At 49.8% G+C, this 23,966-nt stretch overlaps 2 protein-coding genes across 6 annotated transcripts in view; one reads left to right on the forward strand and one right to left on the reverse strand.

Moving 5' to 3' along the window:
• The window catches only part of LOC116943514 (ubiquitin-like protein 3), a 187,883-nt gene extending 185,450 nt beyond the window's left edge, over positions 1 to 2,433 (reverse strand). The window contains exon 1 of the mRNA XM_032956408.2: positions 1,773 to 2,433. Within this exon, the coding sequence (XP_032812299.1) occupies positions 1,773 to 1,799 (27 nt within the window). The 5' untranslated portion in view covers positions 1,800 to 2,433. The remainder of the gene's footprint in view (positions 1 to 1,772) is intronic.
• Positions 2,434 to 2,672: 239 nt separating this feature from the next.
• Positions 2,673 to 23,966, forward strand: part of LOC116943512 (serine/threonine-protein kinase Nek5-like) — a 50,016-nt gene continuing 28,722 nt past the window's right edge. For 2 of the 5 annotated variants that reach the window (XM_032956404.2, XM_032956403.2), the window contains exons 1-4: positions 2,673 to 3,251; positions 6,426 to 6,592; positions 7,278 to 7,374; positions 12,166 to 12,263. In XM_032956404.2, coding sequence (XP_032812295.1) covers positions 6,476 to 6,592; positions 7,278 to 7,374; positions 12,166 to 12,263 — 312 coding nt within the window. In that variant the 5' untranslated portion in view covers positions 2,673 to 3,251; positions 6,426 to 6,475. Of the gene's footprint in view, positions 3,252 to 3,295; positions 3,620 to 6,425; positions 6,593 to 7,277; positions 7,375 to 12,165; positions 12,264 to 23,966 lie in introns of those variants that run through there. The other 3 variants (XM_032956401.2, XM_032956405.2, XM_032956402.2) reach the window with 2 other exon arrangements.

The following is a 23,966-nucleotide window of genomic DNA, read 5'->3' on the forward strand; positions in this document are numbered from 1 at the left end:
TCAAACCTTACCACATCTTCCCTGGACGACAGTAAATCCTGCCTGGGAGCCACAGCTGATACACACGAGGCTGTGCTTGATGGCACAAATACGATTTGTACAGATCTTAGAGTTCGGTCTGTACGGGAGAAAATGAATACATTCTTGTACCATTACATCAGTGGCAGGATTTGTGTTAAAACATTGAAATGACAGGTCACCATGCTGATACGATTATAATTATGATGACGGTTGATGGTATGATTCAGATTATGAGATGACAGACAAGACGATGATGGTGATACGATTATTATTGATACGATTGTTATTGAGACTATTACAATAACAATAGGATGTTGAATGATATATTTGAGATGATTAAATTAAGGACCTTATGAGATCATGGGGATGCCGCCGTGGTGCAATTTTCAGTACACTTAACGTATAATCCAGAAGTAACTGGTTCGTTCTCCCGTTGCGGCAGGTTAAACAATGCACATTCAAAAAAAATCCCCCACCTGTCCACCCAGCAGTTTAAATGGGTACACCACAGTTCAGCGGGTCGCGTATGGTGGGGTAAAGTGTGGGTACACAACGGTCTGGTAAGCGTGGTAGAGCACGTAAATTACCCTATGGAGCTCTCTCAAACTCCTAGCGGAAATCTTTCCGACAGCAGTGGCGAGAGCCAGCAATTGCGGGGCTGCACCTTTACCAATGACAAATAACGGTCCAAAAAGAGGCACTTATTAATGGTTCAAAAATAATAAAAGTAACGACTCATTACGATTAATATCCTTGGTGCTGCGGGAGTACGATGTACAGGTGCCACTTTTGTGCGCTATCCGATCCCTCGATTCCCGGCGTGAGAGCTGTGTCCGTACGCTTGGTGTCCAGTGTGGGTGTTGGACTCCGCTAAGGGTGCGTCTCGTCTCAACTCCTGCTTGTGATTTAAATGGAGGTATGGAGAGTATCCAGTACGGTGGCATGGAGGTGGCGTCGCTGCTTTTTGCAGACGACGTTGAACGGTTTTGATGCCGAGTGTGAAGCGGCTGGGATGAGGATCAGCACCTCCAAATCTGAGATCATGGTTCACTCCCGGGAAACGGTGGAGTGTTCTCTCCAGGTGAGGGGGGACAGCTGCCCTTAGCGGATGAGTTTAAGTCCTTTGGGTCTCGTTCGCGAGTGACGGTGAGTGGGAGCGGGAGGTCGGCCGGCGGATCGCTGCGGCGTCCGCAGTGTTGCGGGCACTGCGCCGTCCCATGGTAGTGAAGCGGGAGCGAAGTTCTGGAACAAAGCTCGCGGTTTATAGGGGGCCAAAATTAGGTTTCTGGTGAGGAGCTCGGTAATCCGAAAGGGCCTCAGAGTCGAGCCGCTGCGCCTCCTGATCGAGAGGAGCCTGTTGAGGTGGTTCGGGCACCTGGTAGGGATGCCCCCCGATTGACTCCCCATGGAACTCTACCGAGCAGCAGCAACGTCCCACTGGGGCCGGCCCAGGACACGCTGGCCGGACGATGTAGTCGCCTGACGGGCCTGGAAACGCCTGGGAATTCCCCAGGAGGAGCTAGAGTCCGTCGCCAGGGAAAGGGAGGTGGGGACCGCCACTACTCAACATGCTGCCGCCGCGACCCTCACCCGGACCAGCGAAACTGAGAAACGAACGATTGACATCCAGCAACATGATTTGATAGACGAACGAGGTTCAGGAAACGAGACCAACGGCAACAACTCAGCATATGGGGATACAGCCCAAGCCAGACTGACACACGGTTGGCTCATCATAGCGATCTTCTTACCTTGTCTGGGGGCACTGCGACAGGCATGTCTGGATGAGTCCAGCAGCAGTAGCAGCAGTAGAAGGGATCAGGAGGAGTCCGCTCCGAGTTTTCCAGCCGCTTTGGTCCGTCCACTCCGCCGGGATGAAGCCCCCTTGCCTGTTACAGGCTACAGTGGCAACTGCTCCCGCTGATAAACTGCAGGAGAATGCGTCCCTTTAAACCCCGTCTGTTGCGCGCAGATTCCACAAAGCCGATGCACTGTCGAGTGCAGGTCAGCCACGCTCATGCAATTCTCGTCTTTGACAAATGTACGCTACTTATACCACTGGAAGCCTACATCCAACGTGTGAACCCTATCTTATCAAGAGTCGGAGCTACCAAACGCAGTCCGATACGCAGATGCACACAGCCCCAGTGTTAACGTATTGCAATGCACACAAACTAAAGACTGTCAACTCGAAAAAACTACAGCGTGATTTTGTTTTACAACGATGGCAAACCGGTCATAAAGGAACTCCCCGTTGACACAGCTGCGGGAATATCAGCGATACGCGCGGGATATGTCTCGAGTGGGTTTCTCCGCAGAAAGCGACACAGACCCTGACCGCCCTATGCGCTCGCACGGAGCGCTCTGCCTTGCGCAGGTCCGCGGTGCTCAGGGTAATGCGGGCCCCGGAACCTGCATGACTTAAGCTATGGTAGGGGTGCCCCGGAACATGAGTTACACAAACAAGTTCGGCGAGGGGGTTGGGCAGCCCAGAACGGGAAGGGGCCCAACCAAAACAGTGGGCCCCGGAGCGTGAATGCGAAGGGGCCCAACCAATGGAATGGGTCCAACCAAGGCCCTAGAACATGAGTGGCGCGTGCCTCAGTTGTGGTGCCCCGGAACGTGTCGTAATTTACTGAGCGGCTAGATTATAGAGGCCTGCGCTTACACAAACTCCGGTTGTTTTATAGGGATGACATCCTGCAAAATATATATTAAAATGACTGACATTCCCATACTACTATGCACTAAATTGTAATCTATGACCACATCTCCAGAATTACGTTCTATCTAGTCAGATGTCAGAATATAAGCAAAATAAGCCCGGATGGGGCAAGGGTGGGTGACTAACATTGTAATAACAGGTGTTATACGGGCTATGTTTCTCAGCGAGGGTATTGCAACAAAATGCAATGGTGTACTGTATTGTGCTCACGCATCTTGGGCTTCCAGCCCTCCAATTGACCGGAATGATTAAGTACCCACAATCGATTACAGGTGTGGGAAGTCCATCATCCAGCAGTGGATTAACCATGACGACGTTTTGTATCTCCTCCCACGCATAAGCATGGACTAATTAACATTTATTTCAAGACGAGCCTTTTCATTGGTCGTCGCCGACTCGTCTCAGCCAATCAGTATCGTCGCCCAGCTCGGCCTGTGCGCTTCTCATCCAATCAGCACGCGCCGACTCTACATCTCATCAGGGCGGACTCCGTACGGCCAGCAAGGTAATCCTAAATACATTATAGATATTTAACAACAAACATGTGTACTCAAACATTACAAACCTCGCGTCTTCCTCACTAACGCGCTTGTCTTATTTCTTAATTAATATTTAGATTGGCGTGTGCGTTTATTCTTTGTAAATTTCCCGTCGATTGGGTTGTTTGCGCGTCTGTTGCCACGACAACGGGCGGGGTATTTTATTCCGTTCCCTGTATAAGGCTGCGTCTCCTATGTGCGCGCTCGTGATTGGTCACAATCGTCGCGAGGCGAGTGCGAACGCCGTCGTGAGTGGCTGCGCACAAGGCGGTATACTAAATGCACTAGGAAAACCAATACTGTCAATGTTGAATGCGGGGCTAAACAGAGCACGGTAATTGCATTGAGTTGTTTCACGTGTTTATCCACACCATACTTAATCCTTAAACGGAGTGCAAATACACTATACAGATTGCGAAAAGGAAATAATAATAGCGTTATTGAGGGTAAAGCAGATGGTCGCGCGATGCAAATTATATCGTATTGCCCGGATTATAAGACGCTCCGGAAAAAACAAGACGCAGCTGCAACGTGGACCAGCCGGGGTGTCAGTATATAAAGTTCTACAAATCTGGACACACACGCACATAGCTGATTATTCAGACGCTTCAGAACCTTTTGCTTTTAAATTCACCAAATAAAAAGTGCGTCTTATCAGGAGGATGCGATATATCGATCCGGGCTTGATGACATTCATATTCTTGGTTCTTTCAGTAAAGTCACGTAGAAGGGAAATAATAAAAGAATAAAACTAAAACATACAAATTCTCATGGCGTTTCGATTGCAACACAAGCAATCATCATCGGGTGTGAAAACTACAGCAAGAACATTTTAGCTGAAGTGGGAGAGATGCTGTGGTAAGGGGTTATATAGGTTAGAGAGGGGGGAGGAGCAAGGGTGGGGGGGAGTAGGGGGAGGGTAGCGTTGCGTGGAATGCTACTGGGCGGGGGGGGGGGAGTGGGCGGGGCTAATAAGGTGCAGAAAACCAATGCCACTGCAGCAAAGCCAATGAAAGACGACAAAGCAACAGTAACAGACGTTGGAGAGGTGCAAAAAAGCCAACACCACTACAGTAAAGCCAATGAAAGACAACAAAGCAACAGTAGCAGTACTGCCAAACGCTGGGGATGCAATTAACTCGGCAGAATAGACTAGTGCTCGGTAAATATGATGGAACAACCATAGACAGTTAACGTTTTACCTGGTTAATAACATCCTTCCAATGATTGCTCAATTTGTATCCATCTTCTCGGTTGAAGTTATGTCTATGTTTATGTATCTGGATGGCTTCATGAACAACCCTTTGATAGTAGCCAGAAGGTTAGCAGAAAACCTTTGTGCCTTATGCTATTATACTATTTATTATTATACATCTATTATACACCATACCATTGACCGTCGCGTGAAATATGTCAATGGGAGAGTGGTAGCAAGAAACTTGCGGCGGGGCAAAGACTCCGATCCGTGAAGATAATACAAAAGCTATATAGTCAATGCCAGCAAATGGAATGCGTTCTGAAAGTCACCGTAAACGTGAACACAATCAAGACCCGAAATGGTTTATCACATCCTTCCAATGATTGCTGAGCCGTAATCCATCTTCTCGGTTGAAATTGTCTCTGTGTTGGTATATGTGGATGGCCTCATGAACGAATCTCTCATGGTAGCCAGATGGCTTGCAGAGAACCTCCGTCTTGGAGAAGTCAATGTCATGTGAGCCCACTGAATAATAACAATGGTCTGCCACGGCTGAGGTGTTCGTCCTACCGTGTTTCAGGTCTGCTTTGTGTTCACGGATGCGGTCCAAAACATGCCGTTTGGTTTCTCCAATGTAACTGCTACCACAGAGGCAACTTAGTTTGTAAATGCCAGGGTACTGTATGTCTGGAATCACATCTTTTACAGACGGGACCAGATCACGGATTTTATGTACTGTGTAGAATCGGACCTGGATCTTGTGTTGATTCAGGATTTTGGAGATCTTTTTTTGTGACCCCCACAATGTAGGGTAAGGTGATGGTTTTGAATGGCTCAAGAGTATCCTTCATGGTTGGAGTGATGGCTTTGCGGATTGTGTAGTCGGAGTAACCATTAGCTTTGAGAGCTTGGTGTACGTGCTTGAGTTCACTGGCAATGTGTTGACGTCCTTTTTACTTCGATGTCTCAATAGCGTGACAGATATGCGGGACGTGAGGGTTCTGCCTTTGTAGTTAGGGTTGTCAGTAGACGCAGAGAGGGGGGAGGAGGTGCCTCGCGCCCCCATGTGGAGTGACGTCACCCGCTAATTATTATTGATGGGGGGGGGGTGTCCATTTGGAAGACGTCACCTCTTCATGATTATTAATTAGGGAGGCTGTTCGATGTGGAGTGACGTCACGTGCGGGACACATACATTCTTTGCTCATTATAGTCGTAAATGGGATTTGTGGTGGAGAAACCTTAAGAATACTGGCAAACATAGGTGCATTTAATGATGCAATGTTTTTATCGCACGCTCTGAAGTGGTTCAGTTTTTGGCTGAGATAAAGGCAACATTTAGCCTGATGCAGAGTTCACTGAACATCCTTCTGCATGGGAAGTAATCACGAGCTCACAATCCTGATCTTAAGCAATGGTTAAATTGCGAAACCTTTCCATTCAATTAAGTACCCAGATCAACACCCGTTTGCATGATAGTACTGTAGCTAATGCACTTGCATGTTGTACACTACTCTCACGGGAGTGGTGTTGTCGTGGTCAGCGAACTGCGTTACGAACCTGGCCACCCGGGTTCGATTACCTCTCACTGCCAACTCCGGTGACGATTATCTGAACCGGTCCTGGGCCTCCCCTAGGTCGACTTAACCTTAAATGAATACCTTGTGCAGTGTAAAACATTGCCACTAGGGAGACAAAGGCGGCCAGGGGGGTCTTTGTTTTGTCATGAGTACTGCAACTTGCATAATATAGTACAGTACTTATTTACAACTAAGTTGGACTGAGAATTAAACTCTAGTCAAGCACAAGATCTGCTTTTAAACAAAAGTTTTGACAATTTGCTGGAAAATATTTTTTACATTTCCTTGCAAAATGGAAGAACGCTTGCAAAGCATGAGAAGGTATTTACAAGCAGATGACACATTCATGACATTTTCACCAGATTTGCCGCTTGCCTGCACGATAGGGCACAGCGTGGTATGGGTCAAGGGCATGGAGAAGTACACTATCCTTAAGAAGATTGGCGAGGGCTCCTATGGAAAGGCTTTGCTGGCAAGGATTAAAGAGAGCGGCCAACAGTGTGTTATCAAAGAGATCAACCTCACTAAGGTGAGTCACCTGCCATGGTGTCAAACTCAATTTCGTAAAATAAACTTCAAGTAGACTATAAACATTACATGCGTACTGCTATACCCTTAATTATAACGCGATTACAGTTGCTTATTTACACCTTGGAATAGCGACCGCTGGCCTCGGTAGGCTATTATTGTGCAATGCAACTTCGCATATCTGACTCACTCGGGGCAGAGGATATGTGATAAGTCAGATATGTGAACCCAACAGAAAATTACAGTTAAACCATACAAAAATACAACTAATGGAAATGAATACTGCACAGGAAATGATTGAATAACTGAATAAAGATGGCTACAAACGTGTGCTTAAGATAAATTGAGCAAAACAAATGTCACATACAACAACATGGCTAAACAGTTACTGTTTAGCAGTTACTGTTTAGCCACCTTGTACATGATGTACCTGAGAACACGGTATCTATTGGAAGGTCACAACTTGAAAATACATCAGAGGTTGTATACCTCAGACGTCAATGTTAATTATATTGACTTTTGTTGTGGATTTGCAGTTTTCAGAAAAATGATTTTAAAATGTGATTTGAAAGCTCTTACAAGTTCACGAAGAATAATAACTTTACATTTGCATATAGACCACTTTTATGATGATATTTCTGCTTAATTCGTGTAATTGTTTTGTTTTGGCCAATGTAATGTTCAAGATGAGGGCTAAGGATCGAGAAAGCTCACAAAAGGAAGTTGTACTTTTATCCAAAATGAGGCATCCAAACGTTGTCACCTTTATGGAATCTTTTCAAGGTAAGCATTCCTTTACTTATTACTCAAGGGTTATGTTTGCATATATATAACAAAAATTGCGCTTTTGTTCAAACATGTAAGATTTAGAAGCGAGATCTGGGTAATCAAGAAATAGCTATAATCCAGCATCTTTAAACTAATCAAATGAATTTCATTTGGACTGAACCACACATGATACATATATTTTCTTTTTTTTAAATACCACAGTATACATAGTGCTCTGTCAACACAGTTCATATCGTTAAAGCTAAACTTGGGAATATGACTATAAGGCATAATGAAATAACAGAGAACATAACATTTTAAACAATGGTGATATGATATGTGTCAGTGTGCAAGACATGCTCAGAGATTGCAGGGACTTTTGTCTCATGAGACACCCAAGGGTCACAGAGGTCAGTCTCAGGCATACAAAACGTGCCATGTTTCCCTGAACAACTGTTAAATGCGAACGTGTATCTTCTAATTTGCCATTTGAAAATTAGACATTTATGATTCAATATAACAATGTTTTACAATAAAAAGTTAAGTTGCTCCCCGCATGGGTGGTACAGACAACCAATGTACAGCCCGAAACCAGTGATGGAAAAGCCACATTATATGTTGGGGCGACGTTTATCCAGAGGACAAGTCATTATTGACTTCCCGCAACAGCGGTATTGCGTCTACAGTGAGGGAAAAAAGTATTTGATCCCCTGCTGATTTTGTACGTTTGCCCACTGACAAAGAAATGATCAGTCTATAATTTTAATGGTAGGTTTATTTGAACAGTGAGAGATAGAATAACAACAAAACAATCCAGAAAAACGCATGTCAAAAATGTTATAAATTGATTTGCATTTTAATGAGGGAAATAAGTATTTGACCCCTCTGCAAAACATGACTTAGTACTTGGTGGCAAAACCCTTGTTGGCAATCACAGAGGTCAGATGTTTCTTGTAGTTGGCCACCAGGTTTGCACACATCTCAGGAGGGATTTTGTCCCACTTCTCTTTGCAGATCTTCTCCAAGTCATTAAGGTTTCGAGGCTGACGTTTGACAACTCGAACCTTCAGCTCCCTCCACATATTTTCTATGGGATTAAGGTCTGGAGACTGGCTAGGCCACTCCAGGACCTTAATGTGCCTCTTCTTGAGCCACTCCTTTATTGCCTTGGCCGTGTGTTTGGGTCATTGTCATGCTGTAAATACCCATCCACGACCCATTTCAATGCCCTGGCTGAGGGAAGGAGATTCTCACCCAAGATTTGACGGTACATGGCCCCGTCCATCGTCCCTTTGATGTGGTGAAGTTGTCCTGTCCCCTTAGCAGAAAAACACCCCCAAAGCATAATGTTTCCACCTCCATGTTTGACGGCGGGGATGGTGTTCTTGGGGTCATAGGCAGCATTCCTCCTCCTCCAAACACGGCGAGTTGAGTTGATGCCAAAGAGCTTCATTTTGATCTCATCTGACCACAACACTTTCACTCAGTTGTCCTCTGAATCATTCAGATGTTCATTGGCAAACTTCAGACGGGCATGTATATGTGCTTTCTTGAGCAGGGGGACCATGCGGCGCTGCAGGATTTCAGTCCTTCACGGCGTAGTGTGTTACCAATTGTTTTTTTGGTGACTATGGTCCCAGCTGCCTTGAGATCATTGACAAGATCCTCCTGTGTAGTTATGGGTTGATTCCTCACCGTTCTCATGATCATTGCAACTCCACGAGGTGAGATCTTGCATGGAGCCCCAGGCCGAGGGAAATTGACAGTTCTTTTGTGTTTCTTCCATGTGCGAATAATCGCACTAACTGGTTTAACACGTAGGCTTTCGCGACCAATATTATTCATAATAAAGGTTTTTGGGTTAGATCGCGTTTATTTATAAATGTGTCGTAACCCTCCACCACCCGACACGGCCAATCAGCAAAAAAAAAAAAGTGTCACGTTGACAAAAGACAAATAATTCACTACTTCAGCCCACCGGTGTGTTGAAGAGTTAATCCACATTTACAGTTTGAGTACGACGTTTCGCTGGTAAATACTTCCAGCATCATCGGGCAATTCGCCAGAATGGTAAAGCCCTCGCTTGCTCCCGGTTTTATATAGAGCAGCAGGGTGACGTCATCACTTAACTCATCAGGTGCAGTGATTAGAGGCGGAGGGGGGGGTAATGTAATTATATAATCGATTAGTAATCAGTCATTGGTTATGATTAGTAATGAGTTGTAGATTAGTAATTCTTTAAATCAAAATGTAATGTGTATTATTTAATAATACGCTTCCAGGCCGCACTAAGCCGGTAGCTGTCAGAGCGATTAAAGTTATTCTTGTTCCTCTCAATTTCAATGGATTCTCTAATTAGTCTTTGCCAGTAATAATTAGTTTTACACACCACTGCAACATTGTCAAAATCAATTGAGTGTCCTTGTTGACAAGCATGTTCTGCCACTGCCGACAGTTGTGTTTGAGATAATTTAATATTTCTCTGATGTTCTTTTAGTCTTACGCTGATGTTACGTCCCGTCTGCCCAATGTAGCAGCTGCCACATGAACAATTAATCCGATATACACCTTCTGTTGATAGTTTAGGTAATGCGTCTTTAGTGCAAGATACTAGTTTTTGAATTTTGTGTACTGTACCAAATCTTACTGTAATGTTTTGCTTTTGCAAAACGCGGGCTAATTTGTCAGTTACTCCTGAGATATATGGAATTTTTATTGTTTTAACAATCTGGTCGCTTTCAGTAGTATTGCTTTGCGATCGTGATTTGGCATTCAGTGCTCTGTTAATTTGAGCATTATTGTAGCCATTCTGTCGTAGTGCGTCTTTAACGTGTTTAATCTCTCTCACTAGACTCTCACCATCTGACACCGTTTTCGCCCGATGTACGAGCGTCTTGATAAGAGAGGATTTTTGAGCTGGATGCACACTGATGCCTATCTGAATGCAGAATCACATCATCATCCAGCTCAAAAATCTTTCTGTAAACGCTGTGTGTTAACACACAGCGTTTACAGAAAGCAAACGCACACTGATGTCTATCTGAATGCAGAATCACATCATCATCCAGCTCAAAAATCCTCTCTTATCAAGACGCTCGTACATCGGGCGAAAACGGTGTCAGATGGTGAGAGTCTAGTGAGAGAGATTAAACACGTTAAAGACGCACTACGACAGAATGGCTACAATAATGCTCAAATTAACAGAGCACTGAATGCCAAATCACGATCGCAAAGCAATACTACTGAAAGCGACCAGATTGTTAAAACAATAAAAATTCCATATATCTCAGGAGTAACTGACAAATTAGCCCGCGTTTTGCAAAAGCAAAACATTACAGTAAGATTTGGTACAGTACACAAAATTCAAAAACTAGTATCTTGCACTAAAGACGCATTACCTAAACTATCAACAGAAGGTGTATATCGGATTAATTGTTCATGTGGCAGCTGCTACATTGGGCAGACGGGACGTAACATCAGCGTAAGACTAAAAGAACATCAGAGAAATATTAAATTATCTCAAACACAACTGTCGGCAGTGGCAGAACATGCTTGTCAACAAGGACACTCAATTGATTTTGACAATGTTGCAGTGGTGTGTAAAACTAATTATTACTGGCCAAGACTAATTAGAGAATCCATTGAAATTGAGAGGAACAAGAATAACTTTAATCGCTCTGACAGCTACCGGCTTAGTGCGGCCTGGAAGCGTATTATTAAATAATACACATTACATTTTGATTTAAAGAATTACTAATCTACAACTCATTACTAATCATAACCAATGACTGATTACTAATCGATTATATAATTACATTACCCCCCCCTCCGCCTCTAATCACTGCACCTGATGAGTTAAGTGATGACGTCACCCTGCTGCTCTATATAAAACCGGGAGCAAGCGAGGGCTTTACCATTCTGGCGAATTGCCCGATGATGCTGGAAGTATTTACCAGCGAAACGTCGTACTCAAACTGTAAATGTGGATTAACTCTTCAACACACCGGTGGGCTGAAGTAGTGAATTATTTGTCTTTTGTCAACGTGACACTTTTTTTTTTCTGATTGGCCGTGTCGGGTGGTGGAGGGTTACGACACATTTATAAATAAACGCGATCTAACCCAAAAACCTTTATTATGAATCGCACTAACTGTTGTCACCTTCTCACAAAGCTGCTTGGCAATGGTCTTGTAGCCCATTCCAGCCTTGTGTAGGTCTACAATCTTGTCCCTGACATCCTTGGAGAGCTCTTTGGTCTTGGCCATGGTGGAGAGTTTGGAATCTGATTGATTGATTGCTTCTGTGGACAGGTGTCTTTTATACAGGTAATAAGCTGAGATTCAGAGCACTCCCTTTAAGAATGTGCTCCTAATCTCAGCTTGTTACCTGTATAAAAGACACCTGGGAGCCAGAAATCTTTCTGATTGAGAGGTGGTCAAATACTTATTTCCCTCATTAAAATGCAAATCAATTCATAATATTTTTGACATGCGTTTTTCTGGATTTTTGTTGTTATTCTGTCTCTCACTGTTCAAGTAAACTTACCATTAAAATTATAGACTGATCATTTCTTTGTCAGTGGGCAAACGTACAAAATCAGCAGGGGATCAAATACTTTTTTCCCTCACTGTATCATCCCTGCTGGGGTAATGGGTTGAGGTGACCCCCAACCAGGATTTGAACTTGCAACCTTTTGATTGCGATTCACACACGCTGCCAGTTTTAATGTCTGTCATAGTGTCAGACGTTCATGAAAATGCTTTGTATTTCCTAGCGTAATGGCAGTTTGGGCCTTGTGTTGCGCAGATCATATAAAACTGTGCATTGTGATGGAGTATTGCGAGGGAGGGGATCTGCTGCAAAGGATCAGCAGCCAGCGTGGGGTCCTCTTTTCAGAAGACCAGGTAATAATGCATCAAGAGCAGCATAGTGCCATAGACATTCACCACTCAGCTGAGTAACCCATAAGTCATACAAAGTAATGATACTGATCATCAGATATATTCTTTGTCTGAATTCGTACTAAAATGTGTTTTTTAATTCTTGTTATAACACTATCATACAAAGAATATGTTTTCAACACTCATCGTGAGCAGTGGCTCTTGAACACGAATACTCAGGTTTTGATCTAATGATAACAGAGTACTGTTGAGAAATTATTGCTTATTTCCAGTTGCTTAGCATGACTCTAAAGGAGGATAAAAATTGAAAGAGTTTACAAAATTGGTGATTTAAAATGTTTTACATGCAAGACATTATACACACACACACCTTTATTGGCTGCAATTTAACCGAAACAATGTTTTTTGCCCATTATATTTTAACGTGCAGTGTCACTGTATATCTGGCTGAGTGGCACCTGGTCAGAATGCATGACTTGCAACTCAGAAGGCCTGTGAGTTAAAATCGCAGTTGCTGTTAACTCAGACTGTCATTCTTCTGAGGCCAATGCAGTGAGTTAATAATAATAAGTTACATTTCTAAGGTGCATTTCATCCATACATCTCAATGCGGTGTATGGAAAGCAGGAAATAAACATAACTTGCAGGGTAAACGGCCAGACAGACTTAAATAGCTGTTAATGACTTACCAAAGGCAAAGCGTTCCATAGTCTGGGAGCTGCACTGGCAAAAGCTTGATCAGACCTGCAGAAACAGAACCTTGATCTCGGAGTACTTTGAGGAAGGTGATCCGAATATCTCAGGTACCTCGGAGTATAAAAAATGGTCAGTGTCTGCAGATATTGTGGGGCTAACGCATTGAGAAACCTGTGTCAGTAGTTTTCATGCGGATGGACTTGGTCTTGTAGTATAAATGTGGAATTACACGACTGCTCACGGCTGTAAATAGCTGAATACCATATCACAGTCGTTTCAGCAAGAAATTAATAACTTTATTGTTAGTATGTGGAAATCTTTATGAATATAACTGCATAATAGTGTAGAGGAGTAAAATACACGGTGCACACTGTTAACCGAGTGCAACCGAGGGCAAACAGGTGCGCGTGTGCAATATGGGGTTGCACGAACAAACCGCCACCTAATTAAGGGGCTAAGCCGTGCAAACCGGGTCGACCAGTTGTGCACGCTGACACCAGAGGTGTTGCCAGGGAGACGGGAGATAAGGGTTGATTAATGGGCTGACAGGCGCCAGCCTGGCTAGCCTTAAAGAGACACACAAGAGCTCTCGGATAATTGGCAGGAGGATATAAGGACGTGTACGTAGCGGGGTTAGTTGTTGCTGGGGACAAGAGTGAAGACATCTCGCCGCTGCCGCTCAAGCCGTCAATGGACCTCAACCCTCACGAGTCGCCGGGTGGGTGATGGTTGATCCCCCCGCCTGGGACAGACGAGTGAGTGGCTCTGAGGGAGCGCAGGCAAGGGCAGTGGTGGAGTGTGAGAAGCTGCTGTGTGCTGAGGCGCTGGGTGCGAAGCCTCTGTGCGTGAAGACGCTGAATGCGACTAAGCTGTGTGTGGAGTCGCTAGGAGCAGAGCTGCCAAGGGCAGGATAGGTGAGGTATAACGTCGAGACAAGTTGAAGAAGTTACATCTAAGTGACCGTGTAGATAGTTCTAGGAGTGCCTACAACTGGTGCAAGAATAGGTGAATAAAGTGTAAGCAGGTGACTTGATACCACGTGTCCAATAAGACACTACAATAGTATAACAAAATTAAAGTTATTATCTCTGGACTACAACGTTATTGTGCATAATATTTACTATTAAAGTTAATGTGCAAGTATTTACAGTTTCATCTTCTTTGGTTCTTTCGGTAAAGTCACGTAGAATGAGAATAAAATAATAAATTGATAAAATAAAATAACACTAATATTTTCACAATAATATTTATTTATCAATGTATTATTTTATTCTCATTCTACGTGACTTTACCGAAAGAACCAAAGAAGATGAATCATTGCAGTCACGAAAGCTTTAAATCGAAAAATATTTACAGTTTTTAAAGTACACAGCAGTATTAATATATAATTCAATATACAGTAACAACATAACGCTTGGTATTAGCAATGTACTTTCAGTGTGTCTTTGCTCATTTGTTTTTTGTGCAATTTTTATTTAACAAGATCCTGTGCAATGTCACCCGATTACAATAATTCCAGATGCATATGCAGGATGGCAACATATTTTTGTAAAGCCTTCATCCAACAGTGGATAGAAAATGCTTTCAGCACAAGATAATTGTCTGATCACATTGTCTTGAGTACCGAGTAGAAAGGTGCTTTATAAATGTGTAGAAGAGTTCCCGACGACAACTCGGAGACGACTCGGAAGTTAAGGGCTTTCGCCGTAAGTTTATTCAAAGCTACAACAATAGCACAAGGGTGAACAACTTCCCAGGGGTTAGGGGTCCTGGGCTAGGTCCTACTAATTCCTGACATAGCCGGCGCCTTCTCTGCGCCGGCCGTGGGTTCATCCAACACGGCCGACCGAGGAGTGCAGACACCTCCAGCCCTGGCGCTGTGCTCTCTCCTCGTCCTACCCCCTTGCCCCTGGCTCCCCGTTCCACCCTTCTCCGACTCTTCACTCCAACAACGACCCCGTTTACGTCACGGGCTCTCCCTTATATATTCCTGCGTGACATGATGTCATCCCGCCACCAGACGCGTATGACGTCACTTCCCGTGACGCCATCGCCCCCGGAGGCGAGTGTGATGTCACGTCCGCGACTACTCCTCTACATTACCCCCCCCCCCCCCCCCCCCGTGAACAGAACCAGTTGACCCGGCTGCAACCATGACGGAAGCGGGGCCGAATACCGGACCGGAGTCCAGACAGCTGAACAATGTTTGTGCCTTACAGGCAAAACCGGCTGCTGTAAGTTAACCCAACGTTAAGGCAGCACGGCGCCACAGGCACAACAACCCTAACAAAAACAAAACAACAAAACCAACAAACAAAACAAAGAAAATAGAGTCAGCAGGCCTCATCCACCTGGCGGCGCTGAACGGGCACCGGGGCTGGGGCCCGATGAACAGCCACCAAGGCCATCACCGGAGCCACATCCCCCTCGAGCGGGTATGCGCTGCCGGCCCGCTTCCCCGTGTGGCGTCCGCCACCAGTGCAGGTGGTCCGTCAGTGGGCAACAGGGCCACCGCCGTGGCCTCCGGTGACCGAGGGGTCATCGCCGGCGCTACTTGGGAGGGCCCTGGGGGCACACACACAGGGCGGACGCCACCCCTGTCAACAGGGCCTGGCCGGACAGGCACGCCGGACGCATCACCTGCCGGTCGCTCCGGAGATGGGGGTGGATCCCCCAGGGTAGATGGAACATAACGTTTGAGCCGGGACGGGTGCACTATCCACCGCCGGCGACCGAACCGAATCCGGATGCACTGCGGCCGGCGGACCTCCACGACCTCAACGGGGCCCTGCCAAAGGCGATGCAATTGGGCAGATGTGCCAACGGGGACCTGGGGACAATGCAGCCACGCTTTTTGGCCCGCTACCCACGGGAGGTCAGCTGGCTGGTGTTTGGGCAACTGGTCATTAGCTGCCTGCCGACTGGCGGAATTCGCAGCAGCAGCCTGCCGGGCCTCACGCAGCCGGTCAAGCGTGATCGTCAAAGGGACCGGCACCGCCGACCACTTTCTGGAGGACCCGACGTCCATCTGGATGTGCACCGGGGGCTCCGGCTCCCTACCGTACATCAAATAAAAAGGCGAAAATCCCATTGAGGCAGAGGAGCCAACTGATACGCCACCAAGACTCCTGGGACGAACAGGTCCCAGTCTGACTGGGACATGTTCACGTGGTGGCACAACATGGACGTGAGGGTGCGGTTCAAGCGCTCTACCATCCCGTCCGATTGCGGGTGGTAGGGCAAGGTGCGGATTCTCTTGGTACCAAGGAGGTCACACACCTCCTTGAGCAACCTAGACGAGAAATTCCGCCCCTCGTCAGTTAACAATTGTTCCGGCGCGCCCTTGTCCAGCACGTACCCCTGGATGAACGCCTCGGTGATAGGAGGCCGACTGATCAACCAAAGGCCACGCCACAGGCCAACGTGTGAGGTACTCAACGCCCACCAAGAGGTATTTATGGCCCCGTTGGGATGCAGGGAATGGGACCAAAATGTCGAGTGCCACGAGCTCATTAACGCGAGAAACCTGGATGGACTGCAGCGGGGCCCGGTCCTGGACAACTGGGGCCTTCCTTCGCGCGCAGTCGTGACAACCCTTCAAAAACAGCGTCACGTCACCCTCTACACCCTGCCAATAATAGACCCGCTTAAGTGTCAACAAGGTCTTGTGGTAGCCAAGGTGCGTAAGCTAAAATTTACCACGCAGGCTAGTGGGCACAACCACTCAATAGCATTACAATTGGGCATCCCAACGCATGAGGAGTCCATCATGCACGGCGATTGCCGGGGCAGCCGACGAAGCTGAGCTTCGGGCCTTACGCCCAACGCGGCATCATAGCTTCAGTAGAGAGGAATCCTCCATCTGCAAGCTGGACCATACCTCCCGGGGGAGTCCCAGACCGAAATCCGCGGGCACCGCCGCACCTGGGGGGGTTGGCCACCTTGGCCAACGCGACCAACTGGGCCGCGGCGTCCCCTGGGGCCTTGCAATGGCTAGAGCCCAGGGCACAAGCACACCCACCGCCTGCCAGCAATTGGGATAAACCATCCGCATTTCCATGCTTGCCCCCTTCCTGTGGATTACGTCAAAGGAGTAATCGTGGAGCACCTCGAGCCAGCGGGACAGCTGACCCGAGGGCTGACTAATCCTCAGCAAATATTGCAGGGCCGCATGGTCGGTTTGGACCATAAACCGTCTGCCCTACAAGTAGGGCCTATACAGTTGGACAAAAAACACTATGGCCAACAGCTCCCTCCGGGTCACACAATATCGCTGTTCCGTCGGGGACAGAACGCGACTACCAGGCCACCACCCTCTCGACCCCGTTGACCACCTGAGCCAGGACCGCCCCAATGCCCATGTCACTGGCGTCGGTGTCGAGAAGGAAGGGTTTAGAAAAATCCGGGTACCCCAAGGGCGGCGCATCCGCCAAGGCCGTGCGAAGCGCCGCAAAAGCAGCATCCTCCTCCGCGCCCCAGTGGAACCTTTGGCCTTTGGTGGAAAGCGTGTGCAGCGGCTTCGCAATTGTCGCAAAATTGCGGACGAACCGACGATAGTACGATGCGAAGCCAACGAAGCTACACACCTCCGCGACAGATGTGGGAGTCAGCCACATCCGGACACGAGCCGTTTTCTCTGCGTCCGTGGCGACACCTGACACACTAACAATGTGTCCCAAATACTTCACCGATAGTTGTAGCAAATGGCATTTCTGGGGTTTAAATTTCAAGCCCGCAGCACGCACTTTGACGAACACCGACACAAGACGCCGCAAGTGCTCGTCAAATGTACGGCCAAATACAATAACGTCATCCAAGTAAATTAAACAAGACTCCCACTGCCGCCCCGCCGAATGAAGGCCCATAGGCAGCCGATTGAATTCGAACAACCCCTGGGTTGTGCGGAACGCTTTCTTTTAGGTCTAGAGGCCTCGTCCAGTGGCAGCTGCTAGAAGCCGGAGAACAAATCTACAGTCGAAAAGAACCGCGCACCCGAGAGGGCGTCCAGGGAATCATCCATGCGAGGCAATGGATACGCGTCAGCCACTGAGATCTTGTTCAATTTACGGAAAGCGACGCAGAACCGGAGACTCCCATCCCGTTTCTTGACTAGCACAATGGGGGCACCCAAAGGGCTGGAAGATGGGGAGATAATGTCTGCCGCTAACATCTCATCGACGGCTGAACGGACATGCTCTTTTTCTGCCGGGCTAAAGCGGTGGGAATTTAGGCGAATAGGGGCCGAGTCGCCCATATCTATGTGGTGTTCCAAAAGTGTAGTGCGGCCCAGATCGAATTTACTTTGGCTAAACAACATCGGTGAACCTCTCGATGAGGTCACGGAGTCGCAGACGTTCCTCGGGGGACAACGAGTCATTCTCGTTGCACAACGTGGCGATCCACGATGCGTCAGAATCCCCCGCACGCATCACACCTGCCACGACCCCGCCATCCGGGGCAGCGCCCTCGGGTGGAGGAGCCGGAGATGCGTGCGCTAGGACGGCGCCAGCCGGGACTACGACCGGCGCGGGCCCCGAATTGAGGACCTGCAAAAAAAGGTCCTTGCCCCCCGACACGGCTGTAAAGGCGCCCACCAACCCCTTCATCCTTGAAAAATAACTCGACGGAGACAGGAGAATACCCGTCTCCGTGGAGCCCATCTTGAGCGGTGTGAGCAGCCTAAGGGGTAGCAGGATTTGGGAGGCCAGCGGCACGGTCACCGCCGCCTTATTCAGGGCTCGCACACTAGCGACCAAGGGAGACAGAACGGTAGGTGATTGTAGGAAGTGCAATCGCCTTCCTGACTGCATTCTACACAGCCCTGGTCAACGAGAATTCGAATGGGCATTCTAGACAAGAAGTCGGTCCCCAAGAGGCATGGGACTGCCAAGGTCTTGGCGACCAAAATAGGCCCGGCCATCTCAATCTCGTCAACCCGAACCGACGCTAAAATGTGGCCCAAGATGCCCAAACTGCCGCCGTTCACGGCAACACAAGTCCCGCGAACCGTCCTTAACGGACCCAGGCTGCGGGGTAGCAGCTCGAAGATGGCCTCCGAAATAATGGTGGCAGACGCATCCGTATCCACCAAGAGACGAACATGCACCACTTGCACGCATCCCGACACTGCTGAGGAGCCGGCAGCTGCCGCCACCATTCGGTGCGCAAGCGCGTCACAATGGCGGGTCTGTTTGGGCCATCCAGTGGGTGACGATGGTGCACCTGACCCCTGAAGGACAACCCCATGACGATGGGCCCTAGCCCTGCTAGATGCGTGAGGCAAGGGTAGCGGCTGTGCGGGTGATGCGTCGCGACTCGCCTGGGGTCCGGGACCCGAAGCTGACGAGGGACCGGGAGGGCCCAGAGTTGGCCTGCCGAAGGCTCCCGGGGCATTCCGGCAGCCCAGCTCAATGTGGCCTTGCTGGCCACAGCATAAGCAGACCACCGAGGCCGCATCCTGCCGATGGGAGGGTCCCGGCCACCCCCGCTGCTCCAGACGGCGACCACTCGCCCCTCCCGCGACGATCAGCCATCGCCAGGGCTACGATGGTGTCCATGCCCTGAGACGCGGCTCCCCCTTCCGGTGCCGGGGTCCCCGCGCACGCCGCCATCTGGGGCTGTTGGCGGAGGGAGAGGTGCGCCTGAATATTCTCGGCCACCACCAAGGATGTGATCTGACGATCGTTGTTGATCAACAACGCGATCCACAACTCCCGTGCCAGGTCCAGCATCCTCTCCAAGGCCATCGAGTCCAGCGGCCTGCCCTCCACGTCAGGGTAAGCAGCCTGTGCCAGGCCCAGGAGCGAACAGCAGAAGGCCAAAGGCGATTCCCCCTCCTCAGCATGAGAACTTCAGCCGCGCACTGGATGGTGGATCGAAGAAGTTGGCCATCTGAATATACGCTGCCGGAAGCGTAGCCTTATCGGCCGGTGGGATTGACTTGAAGGCCTGCAGCGCCCTCTCGTCCAAGCAAGTCGGAACGCCTCCTCCATGGGCCAGCCGACCGACATGTACGCCATGTCGAACGGGTCCTGGCGCAGCCCTTGGCCACGCGGCGCTGCGAGGTGTGGAAACCCCACGGCACCCGCGGGCCACACCGGAGGTGCGGCGAATGGCGGCTGTGTTGCGGCACCCGCAGGGCACTCCGGAGACGCGGCAAATGGCGGCTGTGTTGCCACACCCACAGGCCACTCCGGAGACGTGGCGATGGGCGGCTGCGTTGCGGCACCCGCAGGCCACTCCAGAGACGTGGCGAGTGGGGGCCGCGTTGCGGCCCCCGTAGGCCACACCAGAGACGCGGCGAATTGCGGCCGTGTTGCGGCACCCACAGGCCACGCTGGAGACGCGGTGATGGGCGGTTCCGCTGCGGCACCCGCAGGCCACTCCGGAGACGTAGCGAGTGGCGGCCGCGTTGCGGCCCCCGTAGGCCACACCGGAGACGCGGCGAGTGGCGGCAGCGATGTACGGAGCCGCGGCGGCATCCGCGGCCAGCCCGGCAGACACGGCGGGGTACGGGGCCGCGGCGGTATCCGCGGCAAAGCTCGCCAGCACGGCGAGGTGCGGAGCCGCGGCAGCAGGAGCAGCCACCTCCGGCGGCGTGGCGATGCCTGGAGCTGCGGCAAGTTCTGGCGGCGCGGCGAGGATGGCACCCGCGGACATACCTGGGGCCCCCCCAGCAGGCGCAGCGTGATGTATAGCCGCGTCGTCGCCGCCGGCTGGCCCTGCAGGCGCGGCGTGCAGTGGAGCCTCGGCTGCGCCCGCAAGGAAGCGCAGCGTCGCGGCGTCCATGGCGCCGACTTGCAGCGTCGCAGCAACAATGGCCGCCACTTGCGGCGTCGCAGCCGGAATGGCGGCCGCTTGCGGCGCCCCCGCCAACATGGCCGCCACTGGCCGCGTCACAGCCGAAATGGTGGCCATTTCCCGCGGCGCACCCGTTGGAAAAATGGCGCCAGAATCAAAAGTGGCTGGAGGGAGAATGGTGGGAATCCGCGGCTCCCCTTCCATATGTGGGCCGGGCGGCTGCAACCGTGCTCCCACCTCGGAGATAGCGGCGTGGAGCTGCGTCACGGACTGGAGGAGCAGCTGCAGCTGCCCCGCGATGGCGTCCACAGCCCCCGGCGGTGGCGCACTGGCACCGCCATCCGCCGTCTCCTCCCGCTCCGTCTGGGTCTCCTCCACCCCCGGGGCCGGCTCGGAAGTTAAGGGCTTTCGCCATAAGTTTATTCAAAGCTTCAACAAAAGCACAAGGGTGAACAATTTCCCAGGGGTTAGGGGTCCCGGGCTAGGTCCCACTAATTCCTGACACAGCCGGCTGCCCTGTGCTGCCTCCTCTGCGCCGGCCGTGGGTTCATCCAACACAGCCGACCGAGGAGCGTAGACACCTCCAGCCCTGGCGCTGTGCTCTCCCCTCGTCCTATCCCCTTGCCCCTGGCTCCCCGTTCCACCATTCTCTGACTCTTCACTCCAACAATGACCCGGTTTATGTCACGGGCTCTCCTTTATATATTCCTGCGGGACATGACGTCGTCCCGCCCCCAGGCGCGTATGACGTCACTTCCCGTGATGCCATCAACCCCGGAGGCGAGCGTGACGTTACGTCCGCGACTACTCCTCTACAAATATAATTCATTATTATTTGCCTACTTTTTATGATTTGTGTAAAAATAACCAAGGGCAAATGTTGCCCTTGCACACCCACTTTCCAGGGATAATTATAGTCACATTAATTAATCTTGTTAAATGGGTTGGGAGGCTTGACATTTACCTAAACTTTATTACACCACTGGTGGTCTGTGTATTGACTTTCTGCATTTAAACCGTTTATAACAACAACAACCGCCATTCGCCACGAAGTGGCGGTGACATCACCACGACGCTTGTGTGAGGCTATGTGCACCTTGAGGCCACATGAAGTGTCAAACGCCCGCTGGCAGGAGGTCACGGGGCAGACCCAGCAGGTGCCACGGGACGACTGAGACGACTGACTGATGCACCACCCATGCCCCCTACTGTGCCAACTTGCTGTGCTTCAGCCACCCGGCGCTCCGCTCGTTGTTGTGAGCATTGCTCCTCCGCCCTCCGTTGTTGTTGGAGGGCGACTGCCTTCAACTGCCCAGTAGCGTCCTTCACGACCCTCCGCCACAGAGGCCGATCTTGACACCGCTGGTACAAGTCATCGGCAAGTCCACTCAGCTCCACGTCCTCCTGTATAACATCACTCCATCTCTTCTCTAGCCCATGCCTCGTCTGTTTAGCCCCCTTGATCCGGCCGAACAAAAGCTGTTTAAGCATGCGGTGGCTGGGCATGCGGGCTACATGACCCAGCCAGCGCAGCCTTGCCTGCTGGAGGAGCTCACCGATGGGACTTTGTCCACATCTTTCAAGGATTTGTGAGCTCACACAATCCAACCTGGTTAAACCCAGGATCGATCGTAGGCAGGCCAGCCTAAATGTTTCTAACCGGCGATGATGTTCCATTAGGGGGGTCCACGTCTTTTTATGCTAAGGGAGGGAATGACCGTGGCCGAGAAGACCTGAAGCTTCGTGTGGAGCGAGAGACACGTAGCTTCCACACAGCGTTACGCAACCGATTAAAACATAATGCCGCTCAACTGATTCAGAGTGAGACCTCTGCTGTTAAACCAGAGCCGGTCATGAGCACACTGCCAAGGTATGGGAACTCTCCACTCCACAACTGCCCTATCACCAATTGGGAGTTGTGGGGGTGGAGTGTCCGATGGTACAAAATACCCTGGCAGGTGCTTAGTTTAGGTGGGGCTGATGATAAGGCCCCACCTCTTGGTGGCAAACTCCAGGTTCAGCAGCAACGCCTCCATCTCCTCCTCTGAGTGAGCAGCAATTACCAGATAATCGGAATGCATAATGTGGTTGAGCAATAGGGAGCCATCCCTTCACCGCACCCGGGCATCGATCAGCCTCCCATTGTATTTGTACCATATGGAGATTCCCCCGGTACAGCTATTGAAGGCTTCACGAACTACGTGGTCAAAATAGATGTTAAATAATGTGGGAGCCAGAAGACATCCCTGTCGCACCCCAAGGTATACAGGGTATGGCTCTGACTCCCGGCCACATAGTTTTACCCGGACCCGCTCACCATCATGAAGGTCCTTAATGATCGTGAGCAGAGGGTCAGGGACTCCGAAAGCACAAAGAACAACCCAGAGCCCAGGCCTACTGATGGTATCATAGGCCTTGACCAGGTCAATAAAGCAGAGATGTAGGTCTTGTTGGAATTCCCTACACCTCTGCTGTAGCAGACGGACAGAAAATATGGCATCTGTGCAAGATCGCCCTTTCCTAAAACCGCATTGAGGCTCCGCAAGTCTCTCCTCAACGTGCCTAGCAAGGCGATGTTGAGTAATCCTTGCCAGCACCTTTCCCGGGACACTTAGGAGTGAGATGCCCCTGTAGTTGTTACAGTCTGTGCGGTCCCCCTTCTTAAAGAGGTGGACCACCAGGGCATCCTTCCAATCCTGCAGAACCCGTCCAGTGGTCCAGACTGTTGTTATGATGTCATGTAGGGCAGTCTGTGTACAAACGCCACCCTTCCTCAGCATTTCGCTTGGGAGATCATCTCTGCCCGGTGCCTTTCCTGGTCTCGGACTCTGGATCGCCTTCAATACTTCCTCAGCAGATGGCACCTCAGCCAGCCACTCACAGGGGGTGACTTCCTCCTCCAATATTTGAGGCACCGCAGCCTCAGCAGGGTCATCCCCACTTTTTCCCACGTTTTCCTGGCTGAGGGATTTCCCCTCCCCCAGGACCTCACAGAAATGCTCAGCAAATCTGCAAACCTGTTCCTGGGGGTCGGAGATTGGATCACCGTTCTTTCCCCTAATGATGGTAATAGGTGTGGCGCTGCAGGTTACTTTTTTGATGGAATTAAAGAGCGATTTGTGATCGTTCATACGCCTAGTTTGACAGGCAAAGGTAAATCTTGACTTAAAGCTTTCGTGACTGCAGGCAAAGGTAGATGAATAAAAATGT

This window comes from Petromyzon marinus, chromosome 18 (assembly GCF_048934315.1).
Source record: "Petromyzon marinus isolate PM22_M1 ecotype Great Lakes invasive population chromosome 18, UKy_Petmar_22M1.pri1.0, whole genome shotgun sequence".
Classification (NCBI taxonomy): Eukaryota; Metazoa; Chordata; class Hyperoartia; order Petromyzontiformes; family Petromyzontidae; genus Petromyzon; species Petromyzon marinus.